The following is a 17,845-nucleotide window of genomic DNA, read 5'->3' as shown; positions in this document are numbered from 1 at the left end:
AAAATAAAATTAAAATTTTTTTAATAAATATTAAATTAATAAAAAAATAATTTTAATATAATAAGTAACTTATTAATAAAAAATAATTTAAAAATTAATTATTAAATATTAATAAAAAAAATTTATTATTTAAATTAAAAATTAAAAATTTTATATTACAAAAAAAAAATTTAAGTGCTTTAATAGACGTTGCAACTTAAATGCCAAGCTTCCAAGTCAACCTTTGCTGCTACTGTCATAGACACTGTAACAAGTTAATGCTCAAGCAGTCGAGCAATTATCGTATAATCCAACCTGTAATTATAAAAACAGTAGTCTAAATGTTGATTTCAGCTTTCAAACAGTAAAATTTTCCTCTTTTAATTTCAAGAATTTCATGATTTCCTTTGAATAAAACAAAAGTAATTGAAAGATTTCTTGGTTATACTATTAAGGAATATAATTTGATGGGAAAGACCACAAAAAAATCAATTTGTTGCAGTTTCTAGCTTGGATTCTTTCATCTTTTATCCATTTCACAAGATACATTTTGCCAAAAATATGCAAATCTGCATACGTTTTAACTCTTTTTTAACCCTTCCTTTTACCTGTTTTTTGTCAAAGGAGGTATTTGGGATATTAAAGGTGCTAAAATTGGAAAAATAATAAATAAATAAAAATTATTATGTATATTGATCCTTCAAGATTCTATGTCATTATAAACAGTATATATATGTGATTTATATGAAAATTATTAATATCCATTTTTGTGTCGTATATGTCTATTTGCTGATTAAAAAAAAAAAAATCTCAACTTGAAAATGGTGTTAAGGGTATAATCGGCACATAAAAGGAACAAATGAATCAAACCCAGATATCTTCAGCGCTCTATACAACCCAGTTTATTTCAGGAGCCCTTTTAGCCCAAGAACTCAGGCCTAACCAAGCTAAAGCCTAGACTGAGGTTGAACCGTGGAAGAGTCTTGTCTGTTCGTAAGTTGGTTTGTTGCAAAAATCCCAGTAGCACTTTCATTGCTTCATTGGTGGAGCCGCCGATTTCTGTTTCTTTGAAGTAAGTATTCTTATGCTTTGTGTTACTTTAACCTTTTGATCGTTCCGTATACTGTGATCTTTAAGCATTCCCTTGTTTTCATAATTTCTGCTCATTTTTATGGGTAGCTGCTTCTTCAGATTTACGACCGCCAGCTCCAGTATTTAGGTTTCGTTGTTCATTCTTCATTTCATTTTGCAGAGGCAATCAAGTTATGACTTTGTTTTAATGACGTGTTTCTTTTGGTTTTTTTTTTTCCTCCTTTTCAAATGATGGAAACTGAAATTTGTCTTAATAAATGCATGTCAAGTTGTAATTCTTGAAATTAGAAAAATTGTACATGTTTCTGAATAGGAAATGAGTTAGATTTGCAAAAACTATTTCTTATTTTTTTACTATGTTTTTGGACACATGTTGTTTTTTTCATTGAATTTTTGTTTTCACCAATTAAATTGTCGCTATTTATTGCATTATAGAGGAACTAAATCAGAGTCTTGCTTAATGAACAGGAGCAAAATAATTCTTTTGATAATTGGTTACATGATGAATAATGGTGTCCCCTGTGCAGGCAATACGCTCTAAATCCATCGTGAATATCTCTTTCAATTGGTTACATGGGCAAAATTAACTGGGTATGCTTTACTATGGCTTAAAAGGGGCATCAATCATCCATAATTGGCTTCTATAGAGCCAACTCAAGAGTGTATACTAGATAGGGTTTTAAGGGAACAAGTTCATGGGCATGATCTATTTTGCTTTTCAAAACAAGAAATGGAAGGGAATTTATCTCAAGGAAGTATGATTCCTGGTGGGACTCCTTTTGGAGGCCTTGACTTGCAAGGATCCATGAGAGTTCATCAGCAAGCACAACACCAACATGCTGTACACCATCAGCAGCTTCCTCTTCATCAACAAGGGTTTCATGAGGGTTTTCCTCTTACGATGGGAGCTGGGCACAACTCTGATCAAACCATTTCCATGACCGATTACAATAAGGGAGATGAGGGGAAAAATTCAGCAAGTGATGTGGATGAGCCAAGCTATACTGAAGATGGTGCTGATGGTCATAATGATGCAAGTAAAGGGAAAAAGGGGTCACCATGGCAGCGTGTTAAGTGGACTGATAAAATGGTGAGGCTGTTGATAACTGCTGTGTCTTACATAGGAGAGGATGCAGCTTCAGATTGTGGTGGTAGTATGAGAAGGAAATTTTCTGTTTTACAGAAAAAGGGCAAATGGAAATCAATTTCAAAGGTCATGGATGAAAGGGGTCACCGTGTTTCACCCCAGCAGTGTGAGGATAAATTCAATGACCTTAACAAAAGGTACAAAAAGCTAAACGACATGCTTGGGAGGGGCACTTCTTGCCAAGTTGTGGAGAATCCAGCGCTACTGGATGTTATAGATTATTTAACAGAGAAAGAGAAAGAGGATGTTAGGAAAATATTAAGCTCGAAGCATCTCTTCTATGAGGAGATGTGTTCATATCATAATGGAAACAGATTGCATCTGCCTCATGATCCAGCCTTACAGCGTTCCTTACATTTGGCTCTTGGAAGTAAAGATGATCATGATAATGATGATGTGAGAAGGCAACAACATGATGATCTTGATGAAGATGATCAAGAAGTGGAAACTGATGATCATGATGAACTAGAGGAGAATCAACCTTCACCTGGGGATGGCAGGGGAATGTATGGGGTCTTAGGGGGCTCTGTAAAAAGGTTGAGACAAGGCCAGGGCCTTGAAGATGTTTATTTTGGGAATTCATCTCAGGATGGTAATAAAGGTTCTTATTCTCGTTTGCAAATTCCCCAAGTTGATATGAATCAAGTTTCATCTGAAAGTATAAGAGCAGCTTGCTTACAGAAGCAATGGATGGAATCTTGCATGCTTCAGTTAGAAGAGCAGAATGTACAACTTCAACATGAGATGTTGGAATTAGAAAAACAGCGATTCAAGTGGCAAAGATTTAGCAAGAAAAGAGATAATGAACTAGAAAAGTTGAGGATGGAAAATGAGAGGATGAAGCTTGAGAATGAGCGAATGGCATTGGAGTTGAAGCGAAAAGAAATGGGTATTGATTTTAATTAGCTGTATGCACCCTGGTTCTGTTAGATATTGTTAATAACAACTGAACTTCTATGCAGCTCTACCCTGGTTCTGTTTTTTGGTAAGCTGCGTTGACTGTAACTGCAATTCACTTAGTAGGGGGACTCTTGTTGGAAATCTTACTCTAGCTGCATATATAAGTGTAAACTGTAGTATACTGACAATAGTTGGCTAGTTACATTGTTTCTATTCTAGTGAAATGGTTTTGCCTATGATTGAAGATATTGTGGCCAGAATCTTTTTCATTTTATCATGTATTTGGCTTCTCTTTTCTTTTCTTCCTTTTTTTTTTTAATATCATGTATTTGGGTTTGGATGAAGTCTGAATATTGAGCACCAGCTCTACATATCATTGTGTTAAATATTTGAATTGCTGAACTTTTTAATGGTGGTTAGCTGATTATGAACATTACAGTGAATTTTTTTTTGAAACAAAATACTTATGAGGCAGCTTTTTCTGGATATAATACTATCAAATTTCAGGAGTTTTGTGCTCTAACCGAAGGTCACAAGCTATGCAGCAGTGGCTTCTTAAATTGTATATGTAACTATTGCTTTTTCATGCCGTTTAATTATTTGTTCTTTTGTCTTGTTGACATTGAATATTGAGCTCATTTCATTGACATTATGCCACAAAGTTTATGAAATCATTCCCATGTTCATCAATGGCACAATATGGTATATTCACAAGATTATTTCTATCATGTCCAAATATTGGGTAAGTATAGGAGTTGAATGGTGGAGTGTTTACTTCTACAGACGATTAAGATTTAAATTTCTGATATCCTCCTCCATTTCCCTCAACTTTTTTTTTTAAATATTAAAAAAAAATTGCCAAATATATAAATTTGCCTCTAAACTAATTGAGACTTATCCATTATACCTCTAACTTCAAATCTTTGATTTATTTCATTTTTAAAAATTTTTAATTTTATAATTAATAAGTTAATTTATTCAACAAATTATTAAATAATTAAATAAATTATTGAATTTAATTCACATATATAGGATGTGGTTCATTATTTATTGATAAATTAAAAAAAAATTATATCTGCAAAAACCCAAGAAAGGCTCTCATTAAAAATGAAAGAATTTTTTCAATAAAAAAAAATAAGATTGGGCCAGCCCAGTTAATCTTTTATAGCCCAAAAAGCTAAGGCCCATCCTAGCCCAGTCTGTAGTCTCAACTCTGACGCCGAACTTTAGTCAACATGTAAATACTGGCTAGCTGCAGCTTCGCGTTCTATCATTGAAGCCGCCGATTCCTGCTTCTCCAAACAGGGTACGATTTCTTATTCTTCTCCGGACAAGGTACGATTTCATTGTTTCAATTTAATGGAAAGGAAAGCCTGTCTTAGAATGTGCATTTTAAGCTGTGATTGACGAAATTGAAAATCGATTGCTGTACTCGAATGTGAAATGAGCTAGATTTGCATTGGAATTTTTTATTTTTGGGGAATATATCTGTTTTTTGTGTTAAGCCGTTGCTTTGATCTATTGATTTGTTATTTTTGATGCAATATAGAGCAGAGTGATTTACTGTCTTGAATTATCAGCATAGATAGACTAAGCAATTTGTACATGTATAATGGAGGTTTATTAGCATCTGTGCTTGAAATGATACTTTCAATGTGCAGGAAAGACCCCTTTTGACATCAAGTGAATTGTTGTGCTATTCTTTTCAGTTCTCAATGTGAGTATCCATATCCACTAAGATGACAATGCTGACAATGCATCTGGTTTTTGGGCTTCAAATAGGAATTACATATATAAAATAGTTCTAATTGTTTAGGGTTTTAGATGCTATTATGCTTATCATTTTTTTTTTGTGCTGCTATTCCTTGTACCATGTGCAAGTGTAGTGGGTCCTTTTATTGTTGCTTCTTGGTGCACAAATATCATAAAATGGTGAGACTGTGCAACAATCAAATATGTGCATGAACCTGTCTATGCATGTGTTGCTCTTATGAAGAGGCAGTATTGAACTCATGGAGGTCTTTTTTATGCATGTTAGCATTGCTTTATTTTAGCTAAAGTAAATTTGTATTATATACTGGTAGTGGAGTCATGAATTTCTTATCCATATTAAATTTTAATTTATGCTGTTGGCATACCAAGGTGAGAGCATTCAGTCGGTTCTGTTTGGAATCGAACCAAATTTGAAAAACCAAAAAACCAATTACATCCAAAATGTCAACCAAAACTGAACTGCATTGGGAGAAGAACCAAATCGAACAGAATCGAACCGAACCAAATAGGTGTGGTTCAATTCGGTTCGGAACGTCGGTTTCCACAAAATGCCCATTACAAAAATGATGCCGTTCTTTCCTCAGGGCTTATTCAAAATCTTGTAGGCTCCATAGCAAGAGCAACAAAAAAACGAAGCTAAGAACAATGGGTTTTACATAGTCCATGAGCAACAACTAAGAATGCCAAACAGGCAAGTAGTAATAAACAAATTAAAAATATTTCAATCACGTAGCAATCAATTTACAAGTTTGCAAGTTCACAAAATAAAACCCATAAATTGATTAACAAAATTTCAACAAAATCGAAATCAAAAACCAAGGGAGAAGAAGACATACGGTGATGCAACATGGGATGAACCAACCATCAGAGGAAGTAATTATTCTTATCAGCGCCGATGAGCCCATGAAGTTTAGTCCCAAACAGCGATGTCAGAGGAAGGGAGAAGAAGACAACAGCAGAAGCTTCAATCAACCTTCGTAAAAGACTAATAGAAGAAGAAGAAGAGGAAGAAGATGAAGAAGAATAAGGAGGATGTGACAACGAGGAGGCTGGGTTGAGAGAGGGAGAGATGTGAGGGGCAAGAAAGAGGCTAACAACAGGGTATGGGTTTGAGTGAAAGACTAGGGGTATGAGACGTGGGTTTATTTATAGTAACTTGGAAAACAACGTAGCATGAAGTGTGTGATTTTTGGTTGGTTTGGTTAGTTCGGTTTTTTTCATTTAATTAACCGAACCAACCAAAAAACCGAAATTATATAAATATTAAAACCGAACCAAACCGTTTAGACCAAAGAACCGAATTGATTGAGCTGAATTGATTAGGTTTAGTTCAGTTTTTCGATTTAAACCGAAAGCTGCACATCCTTGGGCATACCTGTTGCCCACATGTTTATTTTAGCTGAAAAATGTGGTGGTATTGATTTTATCCTTGCCCTCATACAAAAGTTTAATCTAGGTGTGGAGTTTCAATTTGCTTTTAGTTTGTTAAGCGGTGTGGTTTTATTGTCCTATGTTAAATTATCTAATTGAAATGGAGGAAAATAGAATTTTTATGTTTAATTGGAGTTGAGCATTGGTATACCTGAAAATGTTTACAGTTTTGAGGCTGTTTACATGAATAATTGTGGTGAAAATAATAATAGATAACTCCAATGCAGTTGGTGTAACTGCCACAAACTTGGGATTGTACTGCAGCTATTGAGGTAGTGGCATTTGAAGGTGTTGAAAGAGGAGGAATGTCTATGCATCTAGTATGTACTCGCCTTGTTAATGTTTTGATGAGATCATCCTTCGAAGGTTTCTGAATTCAGTTGCTGATACATGTTTTGATAATCTAGAGACGATGGAAAATCAGACTTGGGTACATTTGCATTTAATGAATTTTCGCTGCATGTTCAAGGATCAAAAGGAGCAACATATGCACATTTGAACACACGCCTAAATGAAATGGACTCTGAAAACCAGAGAATTTTGCATTTTCATGCCATTTCATTTTTGGTGTGCTGGTGGGAGTGCGTGAAAGACCAAATTTTCTTTGTATTCTCTCTCTCTCTCTTTCTTTGTAATGGAAAAAAAAAAATTTCCTGCATTTCCATCTTGAAATACAAGAACATCCTACAAAAAGAAAATCTACATGTATTTATTTGTTTTTCATTTCGTATTTCTCTGTTTATTAGTTATGATCTCTCAATATGGTAGCACTACTTCTTTGCCACCAGAATCTTTTGGCTATAATTTTTTATATTTAGGAACCTCTCTTGCTCCATTGTACTTTTTAATTGCGTGCAACTGTGGAATGCTGTTCAATCACTAATTGTCCATGCTAAATTTTCACATTGCTCAAACCTCACAAATATTGTGCACATGCAAAACACCAGTGAAGGACTTCGTTTGCATCCCAAACTGTCCTGTTTCTCATCTCTGCATGGACTTTTTCTCTTTTAATTAAATTTAGGGCAGACGAGGAACCTGTTGATCAAAAGAAGTATCTTGAGGAATCTTGCAAGCCTAAATGTGTGAAGCCCCTACTTGAATATGAGGTGAAGTATTTTGATGTCAAAACATGTCCACAAGATGCATGTTTCAATGTTTTTCAATGCTTTCTTTTCTTCTCCCTATATATTGATCTTAAGAATATGATGCTTGGGTCAATGCCTTACTTGCCATTGAGATGATAACCAACTGCTTCCAAAACTATTGTATTACTCTTCCTTTTTTCTACCTTAATGCAACTATTTTGAATTCCAAAATATGCAAGACTTAATGGCAATTAATCTTTTCTTTTATTATTATTATTATTATTTTTTATGTGTTGTTTCTCAACTCTTGGTCATGAAAGCAACTGTTAAAATCCATATCCATCTTACTGAAAGTTTATGCGTTGAAAATAGAGCTGGACTTTTACTGCAGTAAACTGGAAGATTTCAATATACAAATTGTAGATTGTAAAGTTCCAAAGCAGATTCCTGAAATTACTTATGAGAATAACATTATTACTTACGAGAATAACATTAAAACATTTGAAGTTTGAAGCTAAATATTGAAATAAAGAGCAATAGAATTTTGACAAATATGATTGGCAAGTAATATAAAGATTAATGATTCTTTCACGAAGCTAAATATTAAGACCATGCTTGGTGCAAGTTGTGAGCACAAGGATGCAAATTTTGAGTCTCGAGCTGTTATTTCACTAGAAAATACCAGCAGGTAAAAGCTATATTTCTTTCATTTCAAGACTTACATTGGTGAGATCATACTTGAGTAATGTTGTTTCAAGGGCAATTGTTTGTTGTAATCACAAGGCCTCGGCTTAAAACCGCAAGGGTGGTGTTTAAATCTTGGGAGTATTCTCTTCATGCTAAAATGTCAGGGTGTAGGACTCCAAATTTTCTTTCCTAATCCTAGTTTGGCATGACTGTAACTAGTTGATGGCTTTTCCAAAAACGTACACCAATTATGTCTTTAATTATGGCCTCCAGGGTGCATGTGTACAATTAATTTATGTGTCCATGAAACTCGGTCTAAAAAGGGGACTGCATTCTGCCTATAGTTGAGATTTTCATAAAGTGTGTGACAATTGGAGGAATAATTTTTTGGCTGCCATGAGAGTTTGTCTTAGCAAATCCCGAGAATTGGCCAGGTTGAGATGATATGGATTCGTGTCCTCTGAAATTAGTTAGGGATTTTCTTTTTATGATCAGATATTCCCTACTTTAAAATTTCCATTGATGATTTGTCTTAAGCATGGATGTTAAGGCAGAAAGAAAAGAGAAAGTTATTGTTTAATGGTTACCGATTAACTGTTCAATCATGCTTGCTTTTTGACCATCAGTTTAAGTGAATGATAAAGTAAGCCTTCACGTATGATTGCATCTTCTCAAGAATGGAGTGGGGGGTTCAATCTTGCTTGGTCTCTCGTCTTTGTTTTTTCTTTCCCCTTTTCATTGTAGCTTTACCATGCACTTAAGTGCTACCTGTGCGCTTGTACATTCCAATCCGAGAAAGTACTGTGCATTTTTCATTCCCTTGTTGCTAGATTTAAGATGACATTTGTTGTTTTGATTTATTAACAGAGTTTAGACATGCTGGTGATATGTCCTGTGATTGAGGATAAAACCGAGTCAGTGAACAACTAATTCAATCCGCTTGTTGCAGGCATGTGTTAAGAGGATTAAAGTTGACGAATCTGGGCACAAGCACTGCACAGGACAGTACTTTGATTATTGGTCTTGTGTTGATAAATGTGTAAGTATTTCATTTCATGGTTTTAAGGTATTTATCTACATTGTTGTCATGTTTCATCAGCTAAATTTAGCATTCCTGAATGCAGGTTGCACCAAAATTATTCTCAAAACTGAAGTAATTGAGAGGCTTTTGGGGCAGCTCATTCGTTGTGTTTGAACTTTGTACTCTTTGCAACATCAGCTGAATTTTGTCAGAAGTTTTCTTGGATTGCTTGAAGCATCCCTTAATGATTGTGAAACCTTTTTGACTTTAGAATAAAGGAAGTTATCTTGAATTGCTGACAATTTTATGCTATTGCAGTTTATGATGAAATAGAAAAATGAATGATATATGATTGTGTTAAATGATGTTTTTTTAATAGCCAAATGCATTTTTTGACACCAAAACTTTGTAAGAAAAGTCATTTGAGACCCTCATCTTTAGTTGTATTACATTTAATACCTTAATTACCACGGCATTGTAGATTCTGGTTCAAGACTTGCATGATTTGATGATGCCATGGTAATTGAGATTGTTACCATGGGATTGTAGCAATGTTGCTATCTATTCCATTGAAAGTAACAGAGCTAGATTAAGCTAATTATAGCATTCAACATTGTTGGAGGAAAATTAAAACCACCGACCTTCTCAGTTGGATTCAGTCATTTTATCAGTCGAAGCATTATTACAATCACTTCTGATTTCAAATGCAAGACTGATGATCATTCTAAATTATGCAAGACCACTGCTACTAAAACAACGACAAAAATATCATTTAGTTTAGCCACTTGCAATCCTAGAAAGATAATTTTAATGGTTACAACATATTCAACACCAAAAACCAAGAACAGTATGCAGTTGTTATCGACATTTCCTTGTTGAGAACTTCCATAATCAACACAAGTAAATATGAATGGATTTTACACGTTGGATTATCAATAAATATGGAAAAATCCCTCTCTCCAGTATCCGACATCAAAATCAAACTACAATAAGAAAGCTACAACAATACATAGTAGAAAAAGGTGCTGCATATACTCCAGACATATGAACCACGAAAACTAACTCTCATGCCTCAAGTGACAAAGACTGCACTTCTGCCGCTTTGATTGTGATTCACTTTCTCAGTTTATGCCCTCTTGCCAAAACCAATAGGACACAAAGGAATCTCAAATAGGATAAATAACCATTCAGACTATGCTGGGAGGATCCCCCACCCAATTGCAAACAGCACGTGCCCAACGTGTTCTTATGCAGTCTACCAAAGGTGCATGTTGAGCAGGCTCAGGTTTTGTCACTTCAGTATCTTTGCCACTTGATTCATTTCCCCCAGAACCAGAGGACACTACCACATCTGCCATGAATTCCTCAGGAGTCCACCTAGGTGGAACTGAAACCCTGAGCTTTGTAAGCCTAGGTCTTTGGACTGGCGTCTCACCTCCTAAGGCCATATGGCTGCCGTTTAAATCAGATTTTGCAATACCATTAAAATGGTAAAGATCAAACACCTTTTTACCCATCAATCCACTTGAATCCTTTAGGCCTCCCAAACTCTTATCCAAATCCAAAATGACCTGCCAGAACTCACTCCATACAATAAAGCCTGTACCACAAAGGTGATCAAGTTTCTCAGGAGGAAGTCTGATGCTGGTTTCCCTAAGGACTTGCTGGAAGCCTTCCACACTAATAAAGCCACCCCCACCACTCTGGTCTTGTGCATCAAAAGCTTTCCGAATCTGAGACTCCCTTTCTTCCAGCTCATTCTCATCTTGAACAGTAGTATCAAGAGCAAATAGAACTGTATAGTGGGACTCGCTTCCAACAACCCATATTGGCCATTTAGGGCATTTTAGATGTTGACCAACCTTGCAGAAATTGAGGGATTCCAATAGAGTAAGAAATCCAACTTCCACACTTGTGGATATGCCCTTTAGACACATGCCACCACCTAAATCCATTCTACCATCAAACACATTAGGGACAGCCTGCCCACAGAGCAGTAGATTCACTATTTCCTGTTCCACGGCATTCAAAAGAAAAGACATTATTTAAAGAAAATGCCATTGTTATATAGGGATATACAAAGGAGAGCTACTAATTACAAATTGAAGTATGAAAGCATAGAAGGGAGAAAAAGAACACAAATGATTATGTACCTGAGAGGCATGCCCAAAAGGTGCAGTGACCAGAGGAAGGCTTGGATCATCCCTGTCAGCTTGAACACAATCCTGAAGAGAAGATGCATTTTTGCATGGATAGGTAACATAAACATCCCATGCAGACGAGTCAAGTTAGTGCTGTCAATCAATTAGCCATTAGATTGAATATAAATGAAATTTATAGAACAGAACAATTTATGAAGTTTATGAATGGAATGCACAGAGAAAAAGTGAGTAAATAACCATCGAAAATGAAACACTAGTATGACAACCATGAATAATTCATCTAGCATCCATTACTATTGATTAAAAACATCAATCCTTTATGCTTATAAAGCACAAAAGACATCAACCCCGACATCTGTCAATGATCTTGTGTCCAAGTACCAGATTAACACATATTAGACTGGACGCCATCAAATAAGCCCAGTTAAACGTTAAAGAAATGGATTCAAAACTTCCTACCCCAAACCAAAAATGGAAAAAAGAAAGAACAGAGACAGAGCGAGGGTGATAGAAAACAAAAACATGTCATGGTACACTAAAACCTTTTCTTCAATTAGATCATCATACTTGTAGCTTAACTCATAGACATCGTAGCCAGGTTCAGTTAGTTGACAAAAAGTATGCTCATCTCCAGCCTTAGAGCAATTGCAAATTATGATTAGGCCATGCTTTCAACAGGAAAAAATGTGGATACATATATAAATGAAAAGGATGCTTTTAAACCGACTATGCATACCAATCCTCTAGATAGCAATGCAGATATAAGGAATAGCAGTGCCCCCATACGAGATTGGAAGACGGGAATCATCACTTGCAGCCTCTGCATCGCACTTGCTTGTGATGTGTATGTTTCAATTCTTAGAATTTTATGCAAATCAGATGCTGACTCAATCGAAAGATTCTCAAGCGCTTTTGCAATGGTCTATAAGATAGAACAAACAACAGTAAGCACATATAAGGTATGCATAAAAGTTCTGCAGCAAAAGTCAAACACAATCACAACATATTCAATTCAATCAAATCTTGAACAAAATGCTGAAGAATACTTTGAAGTCAGACCTAATCCAACTTACCTCATCCTTAGCCAAGCCCTCAATATCACAGCAAATACCATTCAAATTAGCAATCACAAGCCTCTTATCACTTCCACATAGAAACAATATTTCACCCATACTTCTGACCAGGGCTCTGCAAATAGGAAAAAGAAAATACAAAAGGATAATGAAATATGGATTAAGGATATATGAGGCACATAACAAGAGAGGTCATGAAACAAATTAAATTTCTGAACCAACCAACACTCCTTTCCAATTCCAACAGACACTCAGAACTCAATTAACCATCATGGATCTCCAATACTGTAGCAAGATTTCAAGCAGCTATTTCTAAACGTTGCTCACCTAATTTAAACAAAAATAATTAGGTACAGATATAAGTATTAAATTTGGAATTTAACAGAAATTGAGTTGCTCCTCACATATGCAATGGAGAATCAGAAGTACCTAATACTTATCCTAAAAAGATCACGTAGCATAAAGAAAATGGTTGTTCACCCTCACATAACCAGGAATTTCATAAATAATTCTATGGAGTATTTCAAGAAAAGACATCTGGACATCTCTTTAAATCATTGTAACAAGAAGAGGGGAAAAAAACACTTTAGCTCCAACTTGGAAGTGCACAAGTGGCAACATATAGTAATCAATTACACAACCAAACTTCGAAAGAGTTGATTGCAGGAAACAACTTAAAAGAAAACAACATAAAGTGGAATAACATGGCACTTCTTGGTGCTCTTTAATAATTTAATTCTGCTTTTCAATAAAAGAAAATTTTGGCAGAAATACAGACAGTGATGACAACTGAAATGTGCCATAGCTGAGCATGGACACAGTCTGGTTCCAGGCCAAAACTGGAATTGTACCAGAAGTTCAGGTCCCAAGGGCTGAGGACCCGGTACCAGACCAAAGGGTTCCCCTCAGTTCCAGTTTGGTTCAGTTCAAATTGGTTCATTTGGTTTAATCAAATCTGACGGACAAAATATTTTAATTTTTATTTTTTTAAGAGAGAAAGTCCAGTTTTGATCCAGAACCGATTGAACCTATCAAAATTGGTTAGGAACATTTTCGATCTGGTTCAAGGTGGTTTTTGACCGGGACCATGTCCAGCCACACTCACAAAACCATAAGCCATAGTTATTAAGAATCACAAGAAAAGCTATAGAGATGACTATGGAGGACTTGGATGAAGAGGAATGCCTGAATTATTAAAAATCAGGCTTTGTCTTTTAATCTGGCGCAGCATAAGGTTGTTGTCATGTCTTCTAGAGTTACCCTTTTTTTTTTTTTTTTGCTGTTTGCATAGCATTCGCGATAATGCGTAGAAAGCAACTAAAAAATGGGTAACAGGCAAGAGTGCATAACACTGAATAAATGTTATAGATAACCAATCCAAGTCCTTCTCTTTGCAAAATTTTAAAATATATGCAGAATAAATCACCTTGCTTTTGCATCTTCACTTAGAGAACTAAAATTATTTGATGCAACATATCGACCTTTAGTAAGTCTTCCTGAATCCAAATTCTGAGGTATGTTTGGTACAACTTTGCCCAATTCATCAGGAAAGAAAAGAAAATACTTGAGAACAAATGCCTGCACAATCAGAGAGAAATAACTGTAAGTGACATCAATTTGGATCTGAAATGATAGAGCACCAATAAAAATAAAATATGACGAAAGGAAAAAACAATTCAAATGCAATAATAAAGGCATACACCAGAATCAAATTATCAAGGATTTACCATACACATGAAAAAATAAATAAAGCATTGTTGCAAAACAGATCACAAGATTAAGCTTTCACATACATCTGGGGTACATAAGAAAAAGTTGGGAAAGAGAAAATAAGAAGACTAGAAGATGGACAAGGACTTCACAGGACTCCATACACCTATCCACTAATCACAAAGAATAGAACTTCTAGACACTCCAGAAAGAAGGGGGAAAAATGAACTGAGCATACAGAACAAAAACAAGAATAATAAATTTAGTTGCAAGGCCTTTCCAAACATGCAAACATATTTAAGATCAAAATATTACCAACGGGAGATTCTAAATATGTCCTTGCCAAGAACAAAATGACAACAGAAGAAAACAATTAACTACTAAGAACATGTTATATATAAGTGAAAAAACTACCATAAAATATGAGAAAATGCAATACAGAAATGGCCTTCATAATATCTTCATCAGAAGTTCTATACTAAATTCAAACCTATAAGTGAAGGAAAATTTTGGAACTTCATGTCAGACAATACCAACATATCTACGTTAAGTTCAAGCTCACAACACTTTCAATTAAATGGGAAGATCACCCAAATAACAGCCAATCTGACACATTATATCCCAAAAGGACAAAAAGAATTATCATTGCACAAGTTTGTTTGAAAGGAATAGGCAACAATTCTAGGATTAATTTAATTATCAACTAAGAATAGACACCAGAAATTGCAACCAATATCCTTCAGACAATTAAGGTTCAGTTGACTTCCATTATATACCTTTTGTATAGTATTGAAGTCATTGACTATTCTAGACTAGACCATAGGCTGCCCACTACCATCTGCATTGGAGAAATTGAAAAACCAAGCCTAATAACATGAAGTGATTGAGCCACAACCAAATAGCAATATATTAATTTTTCCGAAGTCCATTTCCTACTATCAATACCCATTATTTTTCTGTTAAAACTTAAAAATAGTAGGAAATAGGAATAGGTAAGGAATTTCAAAAAAATTCTATAGAAATGGGTTAAAATGTTTGATGGACAAGTTAGACAATTAGCCATCCCTAACGAGAATCATTGAAATTAAGTGTGAACCATGTCAAATCTACTGCCACTCCAATTGAACACAATGTACTACTTGATCCAATACTGTTCACTTTGACATTAACAAATCCACCATGGAGTTCCATATTGACTTAGCCTGATAAAAACATGAAAGGCTCTAGCAGGATGTACCCTAAGCACACCAAGAAAAGGATTTTTTTTTTACACGTGTGATATTACATGACAGCAAAATGTACAAGTACTATGCATATCACATAAATCAGTTAGGAATCACATACTTCCCACTGCCAAAATCTGGAAGAAACAACATTATTAGAAATCAGGTGATTACTTGTATGGTTGCTAAGACGCCACAGGGCCCACCTTCATGCTGCACTAGGCCCATAGATGTTTCTGGATCAAGGCTAAACCTATAGGAATGTTTAACATAATATTAGCCATTTATGGATGCAAACGAAACATCCACAAGATGTTCATTTATCCCAAGGAAATGGAAGCAACAGGAACTCATCTTAACAATATGACAATTTTTTAAAGATAACAAGAATATCAAACACAGCAGAAAAGCAATATGCATGAACATGCAATGAAGGTACAACAAAACTATCAAGGTACTTTCCTCAACTCTTGACTAACATTGGTCTATAACAGGAAATTCATGTGTCGGAACAAGCTAGAAGCATAGAAAAGCAGCATTTTTTTTCTGCCTTAAGAACTGCAAAGTTCAATAATAAGATACTAAAATACAGACTATGGCAAAACATTTCTATAACAGGAAATTCATGTGTCGGAACAAGCTAGAAGCATAGAAAAGCAGCATTTTTTTTGCCTCAAGAACTGCAAAGTTCAATAATAAGATACTAAAATACAGACTATGGCAAAACCTTAAACTTATCAATATAAGGAAGTGGAGGAACACAACTGCATATAAATTTGAATAGAAAAAATTGTCCTTCAGATAAAAAGCGATTGTAATTGCCAACCAGAACCAGCGATTTTTATAAAGATTTTTCGGTTATGGCACACTGCACACATCTAGCAGCTGTAAAGTGTTTCCACGAACTCAATGTCGTTAATAACAAACAAATTTCACATCAAGTTATTTCAATTTACAACACACCATAAGTGATCCCACAAATTAAATAGCACTAGTGCGTAGCCAGAAAGGACTTTGCTAAATTTGCTTTCTCCTTTAATCACGAAATTTCACTAAACTGAAACACAAATTTTCCCAAGTTTACCCCAATTTTCATTCTCAGCTAGAGCTTTGAATTAATCAGCATTTAGCACATTCTACTGCACAACTCCCAAAATTAAAAAGAAAACGATATACACACAATTACCTTATGCCCTGATTACTCCATTGTGCTAGAATGTCTTTCGAAACGACACTCCCAAACACCATTGAGAACAACTGATTTGCCTCATCGCTGGATAATTCTTTTCCCATGTTGCCCCCCTTGGGGCCTAAATCCTTATCTTTTTTAGCAACATCTGTGCTTTTACAGGGGCTTCTATCTATGGCTTTCGATGGCGAGGCGATTTTTGCTGCGCGCATCCGCTTCTCAGCTGCCGCGGCCATGAGCTCTCGCTGGAGCCGCCGGGACTCTTCCGGCGAAACCACAGGAGCACTGGCAGCGTCCCTTGGCTTGCTACGCTTAGGTTCTGGAGGTGAGTTTTGCATACTCATTCTTAGAGCCATTCTCAGGTCCTCTTCCTCTTGATCCGCCATTGAAGAAGAAATGACAACAGCAGATCGAAAAGGCAACTAGAATTTATCAAAATAGGGTTTTCCTTATTTGCATATACAGATCGATTGAAAAAATCGTAACGTATAATTCTAGTAAAAATGATTCGATTTCAGGACGAGAAGATAAAATAAGATTTTGGGATCATAAAATTAAAACAAAAAACCCAAATAAATTAGGGTCTGGATTTTGATTGATCCGCGAATGAATTATCTTTATGAGCGAGACTATTTCACTTTGAACGGAAGTAGAATAAATCATAATGACGGTTTTAACCTCTAGTTTTGAGTTCAGTAGTGAGCATATCCGGTGGAAGGTGAGGGTTATCTGGTAAATTGAAAAAAGGCGTGCTGATTGGGTGGGAAGTGCCTTTCTTCAACGACAGACGTGTTTCGCTGTCTGGAGAATATTTGCAAATATTGGAAGAAGGGAGTATATCACATGTTTTCGAGTACATAGTCGGCAATGTAAGAGTAGTTTAACAACCACTAGATCTTGAGTTTAAAGATGTATTATTGCATTTATGAATGATGATGATGGTCGAGCAAATTGATGTCTGGAATTGAGAAGAAAGTGTTAGTTACCTTGTCAACTGCAATTCCAAAACCAGTTCGTTAGTGTAGTGAGAAATTGAGTTGTGGCTTCTAAGATTGAGACACGGAGACAAAATCATTACATAATAAGGTGACAAAGAAAGGATGGGCGCTGCTGTTAAAATTATTATTGAAAAAATTATTTTTTTAAATATATTAATTATAAAATATTAAAAATTATTAAAAATTAAATTTAATTAATTTTATTTATAAAAATATTAAAATAAAAAAAATAAATTTTTTAAATTATTATTTTAATAATATTTTATTAAAAAAATAGATTCAATGTCAAATAAGCTAATAGAAAATACATGCAATTTTGAGAAAAAATTATTAAAATAATATTTGAATTAAAATTTTTTTTTCAAATATAAG

The 17,845-nt window shown here is 35.0% G+C and overlaps 3 protein-coding genes across 7 annotated transcripts; 2 read left to right on the top strand and 1 right to left on the bottom strand.

Moving 5' to 3' along the window:
* The first annotated feature begins 829 nt into the window (after positions 1-829).
* On the top strand, positions 830-3,390 carry LOC110650027 (uncharacterized). The gene is made up of 2 exons (XM_021804809.2): positions 830-1,051; positions 1,599-3,390. The coding sequence occupies exon 2, from the start codon at positions 1,802-1,804 to the stop codon at positions 3,122-3,124; it is 1,323 nt and encodes a 440-aa protein (XP_021660501.2). The 5' UTR covers positions 830-1,051; positions 1,599-1,801; the 3' UTR covers positions 3,125-3,390.
* Positions 3,391-4,342: 952 nt separating this feature from the next.
* LOC110650031 (cytochrome b-c1 complex subunit 6-1, mitochondrial) lies at positions 4,343-9,480 on the top strand. Of its 5 annotated transcripts, none has more exons than XM_021804813.2 (6): positions 4,343-4,453; positions 4,780-4,835; positions 6,550-6,688; positions 7,352-7,431; positions 9,047-9,136; positions 9,222-9,480. In XM_021804813.2, the coding sequence occupies exons 3-6, from the start codon at positions 6,628-6,630 to the stop codon at positions 9,252-9,254; spliced, it is 264 nt and encodes an 87-aa protein (XP_021660505.2). In that variant the 5' UTR covers positions 4,343-4,453; positions 4,780-4,835; positions 6,550-6,627; the 3' UTR covers positions 9,255-9,480. The 5 variants fall into 5 exon arrangements, with proteins under 5 accessions (XP_021660505.2, XP_021660508.1, XP_021660507.1 ...); XM_058138750.1 differs by having other exon boundaries at positions 4,369-4,424; XM_021804816.2 differs by lacking the exon at positions 6,550-6,688 and having other exon boundaries at positions 4,345-4,424; positions 7,347-7,431.
* Positions 9,481-10,019: 539 nt separating this feature from the next.
* On the bottom strand, positions 10,020-17,129 carry LOC110650030 (uncharacterized). The gene is made up of 7 exons (XM_021804812.2): positions 16,473-17,129; positions 15,461-15,539; positions 13,780-13,931; positions 12,354-12,468; positions 12,017-12,202; positions 11,272-11,343; positions 10,020-11,130 (listed from the first exon to the last, which is right to left on the bottom strand). The coding sequence occupies exons 1-7, from the start codon at positions 16,859-16,861 to the stop codon at positions 10,306-10,308; spliced, it is 1,818 nt and encodes a 605-aa protein (XP_021660504.2). The 5' UTR covers positions 16,862-17,129; the 3' UTR covers positions 10,020-10,305.
* Positions 17,130-17,845: the final 716 nt, after the last annotated feature.

This window comes from Hevea brasiliensis, chromosome 16, assembly GCF_030052815.1.
Source record: "Hevea brasiliensis isolate MT/VB/25A 57/8 chromosome 16, ASM3005281v1, whole genome shotgun sequence".
NCBI classification, from domain to species: Eukaryota; Viridiplantae; Streptophyta; class Magnoliopsida; order Malpighiales; family Euphorbiaceae; genus Hevea; species Hevea brasiliensis.
This window is presented reverse-complemented; position numbering and strand designations above follow the sequence as displayed.